Here is a 21,047-nt window from a genome sequence, read left to right on the forward strand (position 1 = left end):
TGGCGCTGATAATCCAACCCAGTATCTCACATGTGCTAGGAACATGCTCTACCACTGAGCTACAACCCTAGCCCTCAATTTTAAATATCTAGGGGAAATAACATTTGGTCCTGAAAGCATTTCCCTGGAAAGTTTACACTTTAAAGACAGTTTATATAAATGTAGTATAAATATATCTGTCATTTTGGAACCAGAAATGTCACTCCAGCTAATTAATTTATTCTAATGAAATAACTCAATATTTTTGTTATAATGTGATTTATTCTAGTGATAAATCTGAGAGAAAAGTATATTGTTTAAAAATTATAATTAAATAACTCAGCATAATACAGTGTAGCCTTTGCCCTCTGTAAATATGATACATAAAGTTATTATAGCAGAGTGTTTACTATGTAAAAATGAGTATCCATATGAACAGAATCTGGGAGGGAGCTAAAGTGAAAATAATTACAATGTTCAATGTGTTGAAAATATGTCAATTTATTCTTTATTTTTAAACCTGTAAATGCAAACATTTTGTAGAGGGCCCAAAAGCTCCAGGTCTGATCTCCATATATAACAAGGTCATAGTTTCAGTTAGCATATGGGACAGTATCATTCAAGTAGAGTTGCTAATATCACAATCCCAGTAGGGTTATGGGGGCAGAGCCATTGAACCCTGAATGAATGAAACATATCAAGCAAATAGGTTGAGCTGCTATACAACATCTTGTTTCCCAAAGTCAGAATATTATCTTTTGTACGGATTAAAATCTTTTTTTTTAATAACTGATTTTCTTTCTTTTTTATTGGTTGTTCAAAACATTACAAAGCTCTTGACATATCATATTTCATACATTAGATTCAAGTGGGTTATGAAATCGGATTAAAATCTAACTCTCTATTTCTCTGTTTCAATTTTTCTTAAAAGAAAGCCCTGGAAATCTATGGTTCCTTCCCTTATCATTTTAGGCAATGACTCTGTTCCCAAAGTATGTTCAGTACCAGATTAAATAGCTATGCCACTATGGATCACGACAATATAGAAGTCTGCACTAGTGTGCATTTCACTACACTCTCTAGTGTGGTGATCAAAGTATAATTTCAAATTGGAAGCCATGGTTTCATGTTTTATCCAGCCTATTTTGTATATAATCTTGCTATGTATGAAAACGTTGCTTGAGGGCTGAACCAAAAATAAGTGGTAAGTTTGTTTCCTACTCTGTATATTTTATATGTTATCATACTCTTACAAATTAGTGTGTTCTTTTTTAGTGAACAGAAACTGTTCTTCTTTAAAATATAGCATACATATTTTAGAGGCTTGGAATGGAAAGGGAATGGTGTGTTTTAATAATCTTCAATATATAAGTGCTTCCAAAAGCTATTAATTATTATTTCAAGTTTGTTGAGAGAACCATTAAGGAAAGTGGTCCTATGGTATTAGTAAAAATGGCTTAGTTTTTCCCAGAGGTAGCTTATATCCTTAGATTTTTGAAAGTTTTTTTTAAACTGTCATAGAATGAATTACCATGTTTAATAATAATTTTCTATGAAATGGCATTAATTATTTTCATTATAAAAAGTAATTAAAAATATTCTCATAGAAAACTATCAAATGACTGTTTATATGACATTTTTTTTCAGGTGGAAGTGAATCCTCCTGGGATAAGGATAAGATGCAGTCTCCTCTTGCTGCTCCTGGACCTCAGCATGGAATTGCTCATGCAGCATTAGCTGGGCAGCCAGGCCTTGGGGGTGCTCCTACCCTTAATCCACTGCAGCAGAACCACTTGCTAACCAATAGTATGTATACAATATTCCTCAAACTGATTATGTTGAGAAAATACAATTGTATTAGCAGAGCATAGTCTGTTTAACTTCAATAAGCTTTAATAATTTGAAAACAGAATGGGAGGTAAAGAGGGACTAAGTTGAATGTATGGGATACATAGAGTGGAGGTAGCTGTGGATACCTGGTAGCACAGTAATAATACATGTGAAGAATATTGTCTAGAGTCAAGTAAACTTGGGTTTGAATTCAACATGTTTTTTTTTTTTATGCACATGAGTATGGTACTAGGAATTGAATTAAGGACTTCACACACATTAGGCAAGCACTCTACCACCAACTTTAAATTCCAACCCTTAAAAAAATTGAGAAAGGTTATCATTAAGTTTTTCAGGCTGGCCTCAAGCTTTTAATGCTCCTGACTCAGACTCCAGAGTACCTGGGGTTACTGGTATGTACAACAACACATGACTAAATTCCACACCTTCTGAATTCTACAACACTGATTTTGGAGAAATAATCTAAGTTTTCTGCATTTTGGTTTCCACAACAACAAAGATAAAACTGTATCCTCTTAAGTTTTGCCAGGACTGAAAATGATAAAGGAAAAGTTATTAGTACTGAATTACATAACATCAAGCACTGTATAAAATATTAACATTATTATTACTCAGTAGTTTAACTACAGCCAGTTTATACAAATTCAAGTTTAATTGCCCTTTTTAGGGACTTAAATGACTCAGAAATCTTTCCAAAGCAAAACAGGTCTTGTATATATTACTTAGTTAACAAGAAGTCCAGGAGAGGAATTCCATTACTACTTTACCTAAGCTTTTTATTTCCTCAGTAAAACCTAGCATTATGCAACAGAGAAATTCTGGAATATTGTAATATGATGTCCAAAATATTGAGGAGATTAATTAAATGTCTTACTTTAAAGATGTTATAAGCTTAAGGGGAAATATCCATATAAAGTTGTTCATTATCTAAAGTCAAATAAAATGAATAGTACCTTATGAGAAGTAAAATAAAGACTACTTTAGTTAGACTTATGCCATACAGGAAAGTGACTGAGAGGCTTCTGGATTCTGTAAAGAACCTTGAAAGATATTATTCCTCTTTTTAAAAAATATTTTTAGTTGTTGATGGACCTTTATTTATTCATTTATTTATAAGTGGTGCTGAGAAGCGAACCCAGTGCCCCACACATGCTAGCCACATTCCTAATCCACAACCCCAGCCCTATTCCTCTTTTTGTAACAAGGAAAAAAAGGCACCAACATTTTTTGATCCATTAAAGATTGTGATCACAGGGCACCACTATTCCAAAAACTAGAGAAAAAGGTGAAGACAGAGAGCCACATGTTATGGATAACAGAAGCCACAGTTGGACCCTGGTACCACATTTAAAGGATAATTGATTAATATAGGAGAATTACTGTGGGCCTAGCTTGATAAAAATTTTCCAGGGGGCCATCTTACTTGACTACTATACTTTCATGAATTTTATCTCTAGGAATCCTAGCAGGTTCTCAGTGTTAATATATGAGACAATTTCTTTTATGCTTGTTGCAGGTTGAAGGGAAAAGTATTGTTTTTTCCAGTTTTTAGTACCAAGGATAAAACCCACGGGAACTTAACAAGTGAGCCACATCCTCAACCCTTTTTCTATTTTTTATTTTGAGACAGGATCTCACTATGTTGCTTACAGTCTTGCTAAATTGAAAAGACTAGCTTTGAACCTGTGATCCTCCTGCCCCAGCCACCTGAGCCACTGGGATAACAGGCATGCACCACCATGCCCAGCTAAAAAAATAATATTTTTAAACATGCCCTGGTTGATCCATTCTTTTAAGAAAAGCTTACCCTCAAAGCAAACTATGTCACCATAAATAACTTGGTTTTAACATAACCTAATTAACATTGAGGAAAAAATATACTAAAACTCCACACCCTATAACCTTTGATGTGGAGGAAGTGAAAAATACAACTCCAGCACCCTTGAGATTTCTTGTCTTTCCTAAGGTGAGGGGGAAGCTGTAAAACACTTGTGAAAACCACAGCCCTAAGATCCAAGCCATGAAGGGTCTGACATCTAATCAGAGAATGTTGAATGCTTCTGCTTTTCACATTTTACCACCAGTATGATAGGGGGCTTGGATAATTTGAGTTTATTATAGCTGTTAAGGACTGAAAGCCATAGAACCCTATTTAAGATGAATTTCCCAGAGAGAACAACAAAAAAGGAGGATATACAGAAGTAAAATGCTAGAGGAAAGTTTGGCATCTAATACTACAAGTCAAATATTTCAGACAGCCTAACTCCCAACTGGTTCAAAGTAATACTTATAAGGAACGGCCTATTAACTTTAGCCTCACTTACCTGATGCATCATTTTGGGATTAAAATAAAACAGTTATGAGGCCTGATAAAAGGCAAACAATATAGTCTGAAGGGACAGAACAAACATCATGACCAAATTCAGATATAGGAGATATTTAAAATTACCAGACTGGGACCTTAAAAGAACTGATAAATATACTAAGAGAATGGAAAAAGTGGATATTTTACAAGAAAACGGAAAATTTAAGGTCAGATGTAGAAATTTAATAAAAAAGAATTGTTAGAAATAAAAAAGAAAAACGCTGCAACAAAATTAAGAATACTTTTTATAGAATACCAAGGAAAGAATCAGTGACCTTGAGCCACTCATGGTGTGTTGAGAGCCACAGCCGAAGGGGCCCCAACAAACTTCCAGCTGATTGGCTCACCGTGGCCCCAGCAAACTTCCAGCTGCCAGCCGATTGGCTCCGCTGCGGTGATGCTCATTGGGCTGTTTCCCTGCCCTTTCAGACCACGGAGCTGCTCATTGGGGGACTCTTTTGGCTCCACCCATGCCACCCAGCCAATGGGCCTCAAGAGCAGGAGGAGTGGGGGGTTGAGACGCTCCTAGGAAGCCGGTGGTGGCAGTTGGGCTCTGAGGGAATTCCTGAAGAGCTCGTGTGGTGCTGTGTGTGTGTTCTAAAAATAAAGTTCATTTCTGCTTGATAAGTGGCTCATGAATTGTGCCCAGCCAGACTGCGGCAATGGTGGACATGCCTGTAATTCCAGCTACTCAGAACAGTGAGGCAGGAGGACTACAAGTTCAAGGCCAGTGTGGGCAACTTATCTCAAAAATAAATAAATAGATAGATAGAAGAATACGAAGGGCTGAGATTGTGGCTGAGTAGTAAAGCACCCTATCCCTGCATGAAAGTCCCAGTAATACATACGCACATATGCATACACACACAATCAGTGAGCTTCAAGTTATATCAATAGAAACTTCTCAAACTGAAAAACAAAGAGAAAAAAATAGTGAAATAAAAAGCCAATACAACACAATATTTAAAAAATATGGCAGGTGTATTGTGAATATAATGTGAATATAAGAAGGAAAAGAGAAGACCAAAAAAAAATGGTTTAAATTCCAGTGACTGAGATTTTTCCAAAATTAATGAGAGACACCAAAACATAGACTCAAGAAGTTCAGAGAAGGGCTGCGGTTGTGGCTCAGTGGTAGAGTGCTTGTCTAGCACGTGTATGGCACTGGGTTCAATCCTCAGCACCGCATAAAAATAAATAAAATAAAATAAAAGGTGTTGTGTCCATAAACAAAAGAAGTTAAGAAAAAACTAAGTAGGATAAATGCCAAAAACTAGAGTTACTCATATCATATTCAAATTATAGAAAGTCAAAACCAAAGGTTTATTTGACTCTTAAACTTGAGAAGAGTTTGTTTGATGAACATGTGGCACATATACACAATGGAATATTACTCAGCAATAAAAGAGAATAAAATCATGGAATTTTCAGGTAAATGGATGTAGTTAGAGAAGGTAATGCTAAGTGAAGTTAGCCAATCCCCAAAAAACAAATGCCAAATGTTTTCTTTGATATAAGGAGGCTGATTCATAGTGGGATAGGGATAGGGAGCATGGAAGGAATAGAGGAACTCTAGATAGGGCCGAGAGGTTGGAGGGGAAGGGAGGGTGCGTGGGGTTATTAATGATGATGGAATGTGATGATCATTATTATCCAAAGTACAGGTATGAAGATATGAATTGGTTTTAATATATTATGTATACAAACAGAGATATGAAAAATTGTGCTCTATATGTGTAATAAGAATTATAATGCATTCTGCTGTTATATAAAAATAAAAAATAAATAAAAAAATTTAAAAAGTAAAACTTAACATGTTAGAGGAAAAAATAGTGACTATGCACTCCAAATTTGGGGGACTATCTAATAAAGTGAACAAAGCATCAAAAAAAAAAAAGAAGAAATTATGAAATGTTTAGAGGATTAAAAGAAACTAGAGTTCTGTATCCAGATAAATTTCTCTTTAAAAGTAAAAGAGAAATGATTTTTCTCAAACAAAAATTGAAGGAATTTAAAATTATAGCAGCAGACTTACCTTGCTAGAAATGTTGAAAGGTCATCCATCAGAGAGAAGGAAAATCATTTAGGTTGAAAATTTTTATATATATGAAGAAAGGAAGAGCACTAAAGAAGAAATACAGTATTAAGTATAAGGTATTAAGTAATATTTGTTATTTTTAATTAATTGAACACATAATAGTCTGTTAGTAATAATAACAACAGTGTATTGGCTGATTACATATGACAAGTAAGTTAAATAAATGACAGCAATTATATAAGGGATGTGATAGAGGAATTGAGAGTACTTTTATAAGTACTTTTATAAGAGGGATTGAGAGTACTTATACTACCCCAAAAGTGGTACAGAACTATCAGCAAATTAATGTAGATTAGTTGCAAATGTATATTGAAAACTCAAATACAAACTTTAAAAAATTAAAATTAAGTCTAACTGATATGCTGATAAAGCGAGAAGGAGAATTTAGAATCATAGCATGCTCCATTAAAGCCAGAAAAGGCATAAGAATGTGGAAAACAGGGGAACAAAGAGAAAAATCAGTAAGGGCAACAGATAATAAGCAGTTAAAATATAGGAGCTATTTATTCAGCCATGTTAATAATTGCATTAAACTGTAATGGTCTAAATACACCGAGTAAAAGATAGACTAGCTTGTGTATTCTAGGTGCTACATATGTTAGTGCTCTATGCCTTTAATTCAATATGAACACACTTCCTATAAAATCATGAATTGCACAAAAGAATAACAAAATAACAAGAACCTCCAGAAAATGTAATTATGGACAAAAAAGGAGACCTTAATGTGCATTGGTTTAAGAAACCCACTTTAAATATAAATGCACATATTGAGCAAAAGTAAAGAGATGGATAAATATATACTATGCAAAACTAGTGAAAAGAAGGCTAGGGTAGCAATATTAATCTCAGAGAGAGTAGATTTCAGAGCAATGATGACAAAGGGGTCACTTATCTAAAACAGACAGAATAATCCTTAAAGTGTTTATACCTAATAACAGAGTATAAAGCATGTGAAGCAAACACTGACAGAACTGCAAATAAGACAAATGAATCCACTATTATAATTGGAGACCACATCACTATCTGTAAGTAATCAACACAACCAGCAGGCATAAAATCAGGAAGGGCGGAGTTGAAATGAACAACACAATTAATCAGCTGAATCTAATGGGCACTTTAGAATACTTTGTCCAATAACAGAAAATTTTACATTCTTCTTAAGTTCTTATGAAACCTTCATAAAGATAAACCACATTTAGGGCCATTACAAAAACTTAACAAACACAAAGAATAGGAATCACACAAAATATGCACTCAATCATAATGTAATTGAAATAGAAACCAAAACAGAATGATGACTGTAACATCCAAAAAATACTTAAAGATTAAGTAGCAGTCTTGAGAACAATGTGTATCAAAGAACTGTCAATATAAATCTTAAAATATTTTAAAGTAAATGAAAGTAGAAATACAACTTATCAAAGTTTCTGAGTTATAGCAAAAGCAGTGCTTACAGGGAAATGTATAGTATTGGATTACTGTATTAAATATAAGAAAGAATAAAATTAGTAATAGAATATTCCAGTTTAGGAAACTAAAAAGATGAGCAAATTAAATCTGGTAATCAGAGGAAAATATATAATATAAAATAGTACAGAAATCAATGAAACTAAAATAAATCAATAGTGAATAAACAAATCAAAAAGTCATTATATGGCAAGACTAATGGCATTGATAAACCTGTATACATGTTAAGGAAAAGGAAGAAGTAAACATTTATAATATCAGAAATAAAAGAGGGGTCATTACTGCTGGTCACATAGACGTTAAAAGGATAATAGAGGAAGGTTAGTGCATTATAATCCCAGAGACTAGGGAAGCTGATGCAGGAGTATCACACGTTGGAGAACAGCCTCAGCAATTTAGACCTTCTCTCAAAAAAAAAAAAAAAGAAGAACTGGGAATGTAGCTCAGTGCCCTTGGGTTCAGTCTTCCAGTATAAAAATAATAATAACAGTGGAATATTCTGAATAACAAATTTTTCCCCATAATTTTTATTACTTGGATGAATAATCTCTTCAAAGATACATGATACAACCCACCAATGATCCCACAAAAGGAAATAAATAATCTGAAAAGACCTATAAGCATTAATAAATTGACAATGGGGGAGGGAAGGGAGGAGGAATAGGAAAAGGAAATACGTGAAATGAATGTGACATAATTTTCCTATGTACATGCATAAAAAAATCCTACTATCATATACATCCACAAGAATGGAATTCTAACTAGAATAAGATATATTACATGCTTGTATAATTATATCAAAAAGAATTCTACTGTCATGTATAACTAAAAAGAACCAATAAATAAATTTTAAAAATATATTTATTATATATATAATATGTATTCAATATATATTATATAATATATTATATATGTTATACATATATGTATATATAATATATTATATATACATATATATAAATAACCTTCCAAAACAGAATACAACAACTGAACATGGGTTCACAAATGAATTCTACCAAACACTTAATGAAATGATACCAGTTATTACTTACAGAATGTAGAAGCAGAGGGAATCTTTCTCACTATATTCTGTTAAGCCATAATTAATCAAATGCCAATAGCAAACAAAGTGGAATGACAGACTAATATCTTTCTTGAACATAATGCAACAATATATTAACAAGTCAAATTCAATATTATACAACATGACTGAGTAGAATGTATTCTAAGTATTCAAGACTGGTTCAACATTCAAAAATCAATTAATGAAATATGTCACATCAGCAGACTAAAGGAGGAAATACAACTTCTCCACTTTGTGTTTTTGGCACTTTTTTAAAAGATGAGATGACTGTATCTGTGTGGGTTTGTCGGTGTTTTTTCTTTTGTATCCTATTGGTCTTCATATCTGGGTAGCCATTTGTAGAAGAATGAAATGAAACCCCTATGTATTAACCTTCATAGAAGTCAAATCAAGTATATGAAAGACCTTAGAATTAAACCAGCAACTGTGCAACTAATAGAAGACAACATAAGTTCAACACTCCAACATACAGACAAGGCACCAAATTCAATAATAAGACCCATAAAGTACAAGAAATAAACCCCAAACTTAGTAAGTGGGATGACATTAAATTAAAAAGCTTCTGCATGGCAAAGGAAATCAGTATGAAAAGAGAGTATGAAAAGAGAGTCTACAGAATGGTAGAAAATACTTGCCAGTTACTCTTACGAGATAGGATTAATATGCAAAATATATAAAGAATTCAATAACTTTGACATCAAAAAATAACACAAGCAATAAATGACAAAATGAAGTAAACACACATTCTCAAAATAAGAAAAGCAAATGGACAATAAACAAATGAAAAAATATTCAACATCATTAGAAATCAGGAAGGTATAAAACAAAAGTACACTGATCTTATCTCAGAATGACAACTCTCAAGAGTATAAATAACAAATACCAGTAACGATGAGGAGAAAAAGGAAAACTTAATGCATTTTTGGTGAGACTGCAAGTAGTACAAGCACTGTGGAAAGCAGTATGTAGATTCCTGAAAATGCTAGGAATGTAAGCACCATATGGTACAACTATTCCACTTCTTGGTATTTATTTGAAAGAAACATAATCATACTATAACTATGCACACATACCAGTGCTCATAGCAGTGTTATTCAAAATAGCCAAGTTATGGAACCAGATCAGCTTTCAATCAACAATTAAATAAGGAAAGAAAATATTGTTAATATACACAATGCAGTTCCCTTCAGCCATAAAGAAGAATGAAATTATGTTATTTGCTGGTGTGTAAATGGACCTGGATAATATCATGCTAAGTGAAATAAGTCAGACTCAAAAAGTCATAAAGTCAGAGTTCATATGAGGTAACTACAGAGAAAAAAGGAATAAAAAGGGTGATCTCATGAAAATAGAAGTGAGATCAGTAGGGTAGGGGATTAAGGAGAAGAGAGGAGGGGAGGGAAAGAAACGATTTGGGAATAAAATTGACCAATCTATGTTAAATGCTTATATGGATATACTGCAATCAACCTCATTTTTATATATAGGTATAATGCACCAATAAAAATAAATAATAGATAAAAAGTAACAACAGGAGAGGAACAGGTGGAGTGAGGAAGGAAAGAGAAATGAATCAGAGCAAATAATGTTATGTGCACATATGAATATGTTACAATAAACTCCACTATTATGTATAATTATAATGCACTAATAAAAACATGAAAAGAAGAAAAATCAAATGAGCCTAACAATAGACGAATAAAAAGCATCCAACAAAATACAAGAGTCATTCATAATAGAAACTCTCAGAAAAATGGAAATACCAGGGAACTGTTTCAACTTGACAAAGAACATGTGCAAAAATCTATTAATATCATCATAATGTTGAGAAACTAGATTATTTTTATCTAAGATCAGGAATGAGGCAAGTATGACCTCTCTCACCACTCCTATTCATCATAATATTTCAGTTACTAGCTAATGGAATATGTTGAGAAAAGGAAATCGAATTATACATATTGGGAAAGACTGTCTTTGTTTAAAAGTGACACAATTGTATATGTACAAAATAACAAAGATTTCACAAAAATGTCTTCTAAAACTAGTAAAGTATTATAGAAAGTTTGCAGGATATAAAGTTAATATGTAAACATCTATTGGTTTTCTATATAGTAGCAATGAACATTTACAGTTTGATGTTAAAAATACAACAAAAATTAAATAATTATACATATGTATAAGATCTATTGAGGGGATACTACAAAACTCTTATTGAAGAAATAAAAAAATACATGAATGGGGAGGTGTTCTCTATTCATGCATACAAAGAGTCAATGTCATTAAGACATTAATTCTTTCCAAACTGATCAATATATTCATTAAAATTGCAATCAAATCCTAAGGAAATTATTTTGTGAATATTATCAAACTGATTTTAACATCTGTATGGAAAGTAGAGACCTAAAATATCCAACACAATATTGAAGAAAAACAAAGTCAGTGGACTGATAATACTATACTTCATTAGACAAATACTTCAATAGAACAGATTAGGGAACCTATAAATAGAACCACATAAGTATAATCAATTAATATTTGATGAAATAGCAAATACAATATAATGGAAAGATCATAATCTTTTTAATAAATCATACTGGAACACCAGGAAATTAATATGCAAAAAACGAACCTTGACACAGACCCTATTCCCTTCACAGAAATTAACTTAAATGTATTATTGGTCAAACATAAACTGAAAAACTCTAAAACTACCAGAAGATAACATCATATAAAATCTAAGTGATTTGGGGTGTAGCAATGTGTTTTTTGATATAATAACAAAGGCATGACCCTTAAAAGAAAAATAATTACTATGTTGAACTTCATTAAAATTCAAACCTGCTTTAATGAACACACTAATAAGAGAATGCAAACACAAGCCATGGGGGATAAACCTTTGCAAAATACATATATGATAAAGAATTATTTGAATAATAACGATGAGGAATAAACAACCCAATTTAAAAATGGGCAAAAGACTGAACAGACACTTCATCAAAGAATATGTTCAGATGGCAAATAAGCATAAGAAAACATGTTCAACATCATATCACTAGGGAATTGCAAATGGGAAAACAAGATATTCCTATTGTTTTAGTATTTTTCACTTCTCTGACCAAAAAAACTTGATGAGAACAGAGAATGAAAGTTTATTTGGGCTCACAGTTTCAGAGAGGTCTAGATCCATATATGTCCAACTCCACAGCTCAAGGCCTGAGGTGATGCAGAACATCATGGTGGGAAGCCATGGTGGAGGAAAGCAGTTCATGGCATAGCCACCAGCCAGCAGAAAGCAAGCTCTGCTCACAAGAGACAAGATATAAACCCAAAAGGCACACCACCAGTGATCTACCTCTTCCAACCACACCATACCTGCATATAGTTACCACCCCATTAATGCATGTCTGTGGTTTAATACTCTGACCATGTCACACCTCTCAAATCTGATCATTTTACCTCTAAAAATTTTTTCATTATCTCACATATTAGCTCTTGGGGGACAACTCAGATCTAAACCCTAACACATACCTGCTGGAAGAGGTAACATCCAAATCTCTGGGAATTTCAATTTCTGGCAAGGATGTGGAAAAATAGGAAGTTTTAATTTATTGCTGGTGGGAATACAGATTTATACAATGACTTTGGAAGATATTTTGGCTATTTCTTACCAAACTAAGAATAGCTTTCTATATTCAAATTAATATAAAACTGGAGTAGATTATGTTTTGTGAATGCATTAATATGTCCCAGTAAACCACAATATTATGTATAATTTTGATGCCCTAATAAAAGCATTAAAAATTGCATCAGGCTGGGGTTATACCTAAGTGGTGAAGTATTTGTTTAGCATGTGTGAGGCCTGATGTTCAACTCCTAGCACTGCAAAAGGAAGCAAACAAAAAATCCTACACATTTATACATTAAAGTTTATATCAATTTTATTCACAATTTCTATAATTTAGAAGTAACCAATATTTCCTCTAGTGGGTGAATTTAAAAAATCAACTATGGTGCATATGTGCCATGGAAGTATATTTAGCAATAGAACAGGTAATTAATGAAACCTGAAAGTCTTGAATTCAGTGCATATTACTAAGTGGAAAAAGCCAGTCTGAAAATTATGATTTCATCCATATGACTGGGGAAAAAGCAAATTTATAAAGATAGCAAAAACATTAGTAGCTGCCAGAGGTTAGGGAGGTGATGAACAATTACAGTACAGAGGGTATTAAACATTGGAACTGTTCTATATGATACTCAGATGGTGGATACATATTATGTATTTGTGAAATGCCATAGGTGTGTATAAAACAAAGTAAATTCTAATATAAATATAATAGTGAATAATGTATCTGTCTTTGACAATTGTAACCATATACCACACTAATGTAAAATATTGATAAGTTGGATAACTATGTGTACAGTGGAGGTACTATATGAGGAAATTTCAGCAAAAATTTATTGTAGAGGAAGTAAGTATTCACTTGAAGTCTTAAAACTGAAGTAGAAGAATAATCAGGAAGACAGTACACTGATACTGAAGGGATTGGTGCTTGATCACTGTACAAATGGCAAGAAATTGAAGAAGACAACATGACTTGGAAAACAAATCAATGTAGGATCTAGATGGAGAAATAGAGAATTACCGATTTGTACACTTCATGGCTAAAAGAAAGTCATGCCATGCTCTTATATAAAAATTACAGGAGTTGCTGGCATACCAAGGTATATTAGAAATAATGCTTGCACGATTTTCTCGAAGGCACAAGGAATGAGATTACCCATTTTGGTCATTTTTTTCAAATGAATTTGTCTTCATTACCATAATATTAAAAGTCTACATACATATCTGGCATGTGCATAAGTGAGCCAGATTGCTGGAGTGTTGTGTACTATTGATAGCTTTTAACTCAATGTTTTCAGCTTTGGGAAAAGATTGACTTACATAATTTAGTATTTGCATATGCTTTGCATGTGGAACTCATGTAGGGTCACTGTTAAACTGGGTTGTACTGTAAATATTAGCTTTGAATCTAAGGCATTATAGCCAATTGATGGTTAGTTATTGCAGATCATGAACTGAAAGTGTGACTTTTAAGTCCTTCATGGTTATTTGAAATGTTTGATGAATTATATTTTAAAACTGTCAATGCCTGTTAATTCTGTTTAGAGCTTGCATTTAGTTTGCATGTCAATTGGACTTTAAGTAGGCGTATTTCTTGATTTGGCCAGATGGTGTCTGTGTGATACAGAAAATCTTTGAGAATAAGGAAAGATTATTACACTGTTTAAAGAAGTATTATTGAACACAGATTTATTTAAGCATTTGAAACATAAAGGGAGGTACTAACAGCTAGTTTTTATCTATGCTTTGATCATTTTTTGACTTAAATACTATGTACATAAAGAAGAATTGAAATTTAAAACTATCTTGGGTTTGTGGTAAATGAAGGCCTTATATAGACACCAGATTTAGGTCTTTGATGATTGTTATATTGATCATAATGTGATGGTTTTAGGGGAAAGATATGCAGTGGTTAATTAATTATGTTTAAAATATCCCATCATTAGAGTATAAACAACACAATGAATAAAGTATAAAATGCATATTCATCTAAGTGATTCTCTAGAGCTAACTGAAAACAAACATCTTGTTTAAGAAGATGGTTTCCACATATAAGTAAGATCATTTGGTACTTGTCTTTCTGTAGCTGGTGTATTTCATTTAGCATGATGTTTTCCAGCATGGTAAGTATTTGAAGGGATAAATATGTTAATTGGTTGTATGTAGTTAATCATTTCACATTTTACATACACATACACATATGTGAAATGATATATAATTTCACATTATATGTATAATAACACCATTTTGTACTTATAAATACATATAATTATGATCTGTATATTTGCAATCAAAGTTAAAAAAGAATGTTGGGGATAAAGGAACAGATTCGGCAAAAATCACCAACTTGAATGAAGATGTTTTTAGGCCTTTCCTGAGGGAAAAAAAATTAAAATAAATAAAAATAAAGATAAGACTGCGGGGAAAACTATTTTGAATTCAATTTTGTGATCCTTGTGTTGAGGCCTTTCTAATAACTTAATAATCTGAAGAAAATATTTCATAGCTGATACATTTGTTTTGGTAGATTGCTCCTAAAAAGAATTTAAAGAAGAGTGAGCCATAAGTGAAAATGGGCAGGGAATTATTTTTTATATTCTCTGGGATATGAAGGCATAGACATTACAGAGAATGTTACTTTTCTAGTCTTCCATGTAGAATTTAAATTTCAAGGCTTCTTTTGCCCTAGCATAAATCTGATGACACTTTGTTTTGTGGCTATCTTAATCAGAAATATCTGTGACTGATGAGTTCTTTATGTAGGAATTCCTTTAGTTGAGGTGATCACTTTAGTGTTGTATGAAACCTGAGGCGCTCCCTTTGCACTTTCTTGTTATTAGCTTTAATCAACTATCATAGTTGTAATCAGGACATGGACCTCAGAAAAATTGTCTCCACTTCGTCCTTCTAGCCTCCACTGAAATTAGATTTCATTTAAATTAAAAACCACTCTGTTGAACCCACTGCTAAGGGACGGATAAGCTACAGAGTGTGAAAAAAATGTTTTCCTAGAAAATATGTGTTTTGAAGTGTCTGTATTGCTACAACTCTTCTTTTGAGAATGAAGTTTAGGGAGACTCTGAAAATATTTCCTATAGATTCCCTGTTGCTTTTTTTTATTCTGTTGTGATATGGGAAGCAAGAAAAATTGAAGGGATAGCATAGAATAAAATGAGATATGATTAATATTTGAAATTGACAAATATTTCAAATTTGAGCTATGAGCATTTGTTTTTGAGATTTATATCTAAAAGTTTATAATTTATCCAATGTCTTGTTAATAATTCTGAAACTTAGATTATATCCTGTTTTACCAGTATCTGTATTAAGTCTCTTAAAATTAAATACTAGAAATTATGAGAATATCAATACATTTTGATTACAAAGAATGTTACATCTGACTTGTTAAATGCAATGATATTGGCTTAAGTATTTTTGTTTGTTCTTATGGGTAAAATATATTGCATCTTATAAATATTTTGTGAGTAAAAACGAGGACAAGATCTATTTATAAGTAAAGGTCAGTAAATATAAAAATATTAATTTTTTTAAATGATATAAAATCTCATAGGTACTATTGATGGCCCCAAAAGATAAAAAATAAACCAAGAAGTATGAATTTGTATACTTTTTAGAAAACGATTTCATAGCAACATGATGTAACAAGTTTAAAATGCACTGTCTCTTTTAGGACTGGATCTGCCATTTATGATGATGCCTCATCCTCTACTTCCAGTCAGCTTACCTCCTGCATCAGTTGCCATGGCAATGAATCAGATGAACCATCTCAATACTATTGCCAACATGGCTGCTGCAGCCCAGATTCACAGTCCACTCTCCAGAGCTGGTGCCTCTGTTATAAAGGTAAGGATGATTATTTAGAAGATGAAAAAGGTTTTAATTGCATATAAATTTGAATAAATTCTTAGCAATACCACTACATCTTCAGTAGTAACACATAACTCATTGACTTTGTATATTATCATATAGTATTGATGAGTTTGGTTTCTGACCAGGCCTGCCAGGTTTGTTATTGTTTGTGTTTGTTACTTTTCATTATATGGCCACACTAATTTTTAGTTCTGTTTTCCTGTCTTGAAGTCATGTACACAAGTGTGTGGGAGGCATGGCCAGACAGTAGAAGAGTATGAAAAAACCATTCCCATTGCTAGGGTGAAACAAAGTAAACACTGCATCTTTTAGGGGTTTGAGGGGTAGTTATGAGATATGACACACCATGGCATAGGACTTATATTCAGAGAAACTCAGGTTCCAATTCTGATTTGACACTGATTGACTGAATGACCTTGGGCATAGCACTTAACCTGCCTGAATGTGTTTCCTCAATTGTAAAATGAAGGTCATAATAATAATCTATCCCAGTCATTTCATTGACTGTCTATGGATAATGTGAGTAAAATACATGTCAAAACCATGAAACATTAAACAAACATTTATGGTAATTTGTCACACTATCATTATTTTCATTAGGATAAAATTTTTCAAAAGTTTATGGCCATATGTAACACTAATAATGAAATTCAAATGATATCTTGTCATTTCCTCCTCTGTTTTCTATTATTCTTAGACATGTTCTCTATGCTTTCTAAGTATTTATGAACTAAGCTTTTGAATATTTTCTTTCTCTTAAGAAAATGGTGATATAAGAATCTAAGAGTATGGTCAATCATAACAACACATTGGTTTGTTCCTTTTCCCCTTCATTACCTGGCAAACACATTCTTGAAATAGACACGCAATTACATTGGACAATATGGGAAACTGATAAATAACAGATACTTTAACTTTCAGAAACTTACAGACTAAATGTGAGATATACAAGAATCCATGCAATGTATACTAACAAGACAGACTATGATGAATAGCATAAGAGAATCACCAAGAACTACTGGAATTTAGAGGAGGGAGAGATCATATCTACCTTGAAGAAGAGAAGGGGCAGGTAAAGACACTGCAGCTGACGGATATGAACTGAGCCCTGCAATACTGATATGATTGTAATAGATAGGCATGGGGATAAGAGAAGAGAAAGCGGAAGAAATATGAGATTCTGAATATTTTGGTCACATTTTAAATTCCACTTCTAATTCGGGTTTGGGAACACTTCTAAAACACAACCTTATATGAAAGGAAAAGAAAAATTGGTCATTTTTATAAAACTTCAGATGTATTTCAATGACTAATTGTAAAGATCATAGCTATTAATGGGTTAATGTATACTAGCTGTTTGAATATTTGGTCAGAGTGTAAACTGAGAATTAGAGTTGTCTTTGAGAACAAAATTACCCATGGACATTATTTAAAATACAGAATATAATTACCATGATTTTAAAATTAGATGGTCATTAAGAAAACATGACCTGCATACAAATTTTGAAATTCAATTAGGAAACAAAAACATACTTCACTGGTATTGTTATATTTGCTTTTAAATGATGGAAGAATGCTTTGACACATGCTCATGACTCTTTAAAGGTGCATTTGATTAGTTTTCATGAGGACCATTTTTCAGATTGAAATAAAATTCTGATTTTATTATTCAATAAAATGTAGTTATTCAATAAAAATGTAATTTTCATTGAATTCTTGAAACTTTGGATAGTTTTGTGAAGAATTTGAAGCCAAGAGTGACTAAGGAGTGCAACTTATGACTTTCAGTTGGTCTTTCATGATAATTATTATGGTGATAGAAATGGAAGGGATTATTACCTTCTCCTTATTCCAAACGTTGCTTTGTTGTTAACTTATTAATTCAATATCATTATTTTTTTATTGGTGATTAGCCTATTTCACATACAAACTTTTAGAAAAGAAAGTCTAAACTATCACAGATACAATTTTCAGCACTTTTTAAAAGCTCAACATTAGATCATACTTTAAGTCCTGCAAAATTCACAGAAGCCATTTTATGCTGAAGATAAATGTTTACTTTTGCATATTTTGATTAAAGTAAGTTGAAAGAGACAGGATTAATTCAAATGACCTTGGATACAATTGCTGTATAAATCTACCTCAAGTAGATTTCCACTGGAGGATGATTAGATAAATGAAAATATTTGTAAATAGACTGGGCAACAGAGTGATATCCTATCTGAAGAAAAATTCAATTTCAGTGAATAGAGAAAGGCTTTTAATAAAGTTGTCATGTTTGTTTTGTAAAAGTGCTATTATGTGATATTAACATTATCATATTTAAAAATAATAAGCCATAGACCATACATAATTAAAATTAAAATTTTATAAGTCACTAAAAATAATTGAATATATGTATTAGAGTGTCACCTTCCTTTGAAGAAGCTACCAAGAAGATACCAGGAATATGATACCAACTTTTAAGGATATGTTTTACACTGTTATTTGAGTTTCAACAGAATTTGCTTTCATGTGCATCACCATAAAGAAGAGGGTTTCAAAGTTAAATCTATTAGAATCCTATAGGCATTTGGAAAATCTCTGTGTTGAGAATTCATCTCCTAAGATTACTAGGGAATATAAAAACTTGTCAATCAAATGTATAGTTTATGTATTTACATTTATATAATTTTTTTATCCTGGTAGTTTGATATAAAAACAGATGTTTAAATTGATATTTCTCATTGTTTTACAAAAAACTAGACTGAAATCATGTCTTTTATATCATATTTAACATTTAGAGGTAAAATATCCTTCCAACATATGCATGGTCAGAAAATTTAGCATTTAATGTTTAGAAAGAAATGACATAGCTATATAATTTGATTTCATTCTGACAAATCTAGTATAAATTAGGAAATGTTAGAATGGTCTAATCAGAAACATTCTTTGTTGTATAATCAATATAATCAATTTAAAATACAGCTGCAAAGCAAAATATCAAAACTTTTATATACACAGTTAGAGACTAGTACAAATTAGCAAGTGTTTATGAGTTTTAAAAAAATTGTGAAAATTCACAAAAAATGTTAACAATGTTGTTGATGTATTTAAATAGTTCTAATTGGAATTGCACTTCCCGTAAAGATTATATCTCTTAATGGGTTAGTGTCTAAAATTACTCCTAACATGGCTGATTTCATGTTACTAATATTTTAACAACTGGCTCACAAATTACTGAATATCTAACAATTAGCTTTGGATTGAATAGGTGTCAAGACAACTCTCCTTTTGAAGCATTGCAAAAAATATGCAACTCAAACTTTCCATGCCAATTTTCTATCAGATCCTTTAAAGGAAATGAACACAAACTTTTTCAACCAGTTTACCTATCAACTATATTACTTCAGAATAGTACAACAAATTAAAAGTTTTAGTAATCTCTTTAAAAATATTTGAATAAGCAGTTTGCCTTTCAATTTAAATCATAATCTTTTAGCACAGAATGATTTCAATTGAAAGGTATTTGGGCATAATTGCATTGGGGCTTTTCCAACCAATAGGTTTGAAAATACTTTTGTTCCATGGTGAAAAAAGTTAGGTTCTGATGCTTGCAAACATTCTTAGCTGGTGAAAGCTACTACATAGGAAAATAGAGTTGGGTGGCATAGTCACAAGTGCTGTGGTGTTTTTTCCCACACAGCTAGAAAATAAAATCATAGCTTTTAAGAAATCTGAAAAGTGGGGTTGGTTATGGCTCAGTGGTAGAATGCTCGCCTAGCACGTGTGATGCGTTGGGTTTGATCCTCAGTACCACATAAAAATAAATAAATAAAATAAAGATATTATGTCCAACTACCATTAAAAGTAAATTTAAAAAAAAGAAATATGAAAAGTGATATCACTTTTAGAGGCTGAGATTTCTAAAGAAAAACATATTATAGTTTAATAGATTTTCTTACCTCCATGGATTTAAACAATTAACAATGAATCTTAGGTGTACATAATATTCTTACTATATTGTGGCTATCTAAGATGATAGCCATTCATGGAATATGTCTGTTTAAATTTAAGTTAATTAAGTAAAATTAAAACTCCAATTTCTAAGTTGCAATCAGCCACATTTTAAGGGCTTAATAGCTACATTCTGCTTTGTGGCTAAAAGATTAGACAGCACAAATATAAATCTATATTTTCATCTTTTCAGAAAGTTTCTCTATACATTCTTCAGTTAGTTTCTGAAATGATGGAAAAACTCAACACATTATGTAGGGTCAATGAAATGTCCAAACCTATCAGTCATCTGTGAAAAAAGTTCTGATAATACTGATTAACAATCAAAAAATGTATTGCAGTTAGTCTTTCAGTTGCTCAGAAAGAATATTTATTGCTAAATATTTTTAATTTCAAATATTTTAAATTTTATTTTCTCTGAGAAAACAGAGACAGAGAATACATTATTCACTGATGTAACAAATGGGAAATGCATGCAAAGGGATATGTTACACTGACTTATTAAAAATAAAAATAAAACATAGGACCTCCAAATATTTGTAGAATTATATACTATTTTCAGCTAAAACTCTCATACTCTGTTAGCCATATAATATCTATTCAGAAGCAGAAATCTGAAATCATTGGAGTAGTATTATTTAAAAATAGGCTCTTTGCCTGTCTTTGAATTCTATTTTCAATATTTCTCGTT

At 31.9% G+C, this 21,047-nt stretch overlaps 1 protein-coding gene across 1 annotated transcript in view; it reads left to right on the forward strand.

Moving 5' to 3' along the window:
- Positions 1-21,047, forward strand: part of Dach2 (dachshund family transcription factor 2) — a 153,500-nt gene that overhangs the window by 64,020 nt on the left and 68,433 nt on the right. Inside the window, exons 2-3 of the mRNA XM_046425401.2 lie at positions 1,627-1,785; positions 16,161-16,333. Coding sequence (XP_046281357.2) covers positions 1,627-1,785; positions 16,161-16,333 — 332 coding nt within the window. The remainder of the gene's footprint in view (positions 1-1,626; positions 1,786-16,160; positions 16,334-21,047) is intronic.

The sequence above is a fragment of the Marmota monax genome, unplaced genomic scaffold (assembly GCF_021218885.2).
Source record: "Marmota monax isolate L192 unplaced genomic scaffold, Marmota_monax_Labrador192_F-V1.1 WCK01_AAM20220418_F8-fsc00176, whole genome shotgun sequence".
Lineage (NCBI taxonomy): Eukaryota > Metazoa > Chordata > Mammalia > Rodentia > Sciuridae > Marmota > Marmota monax.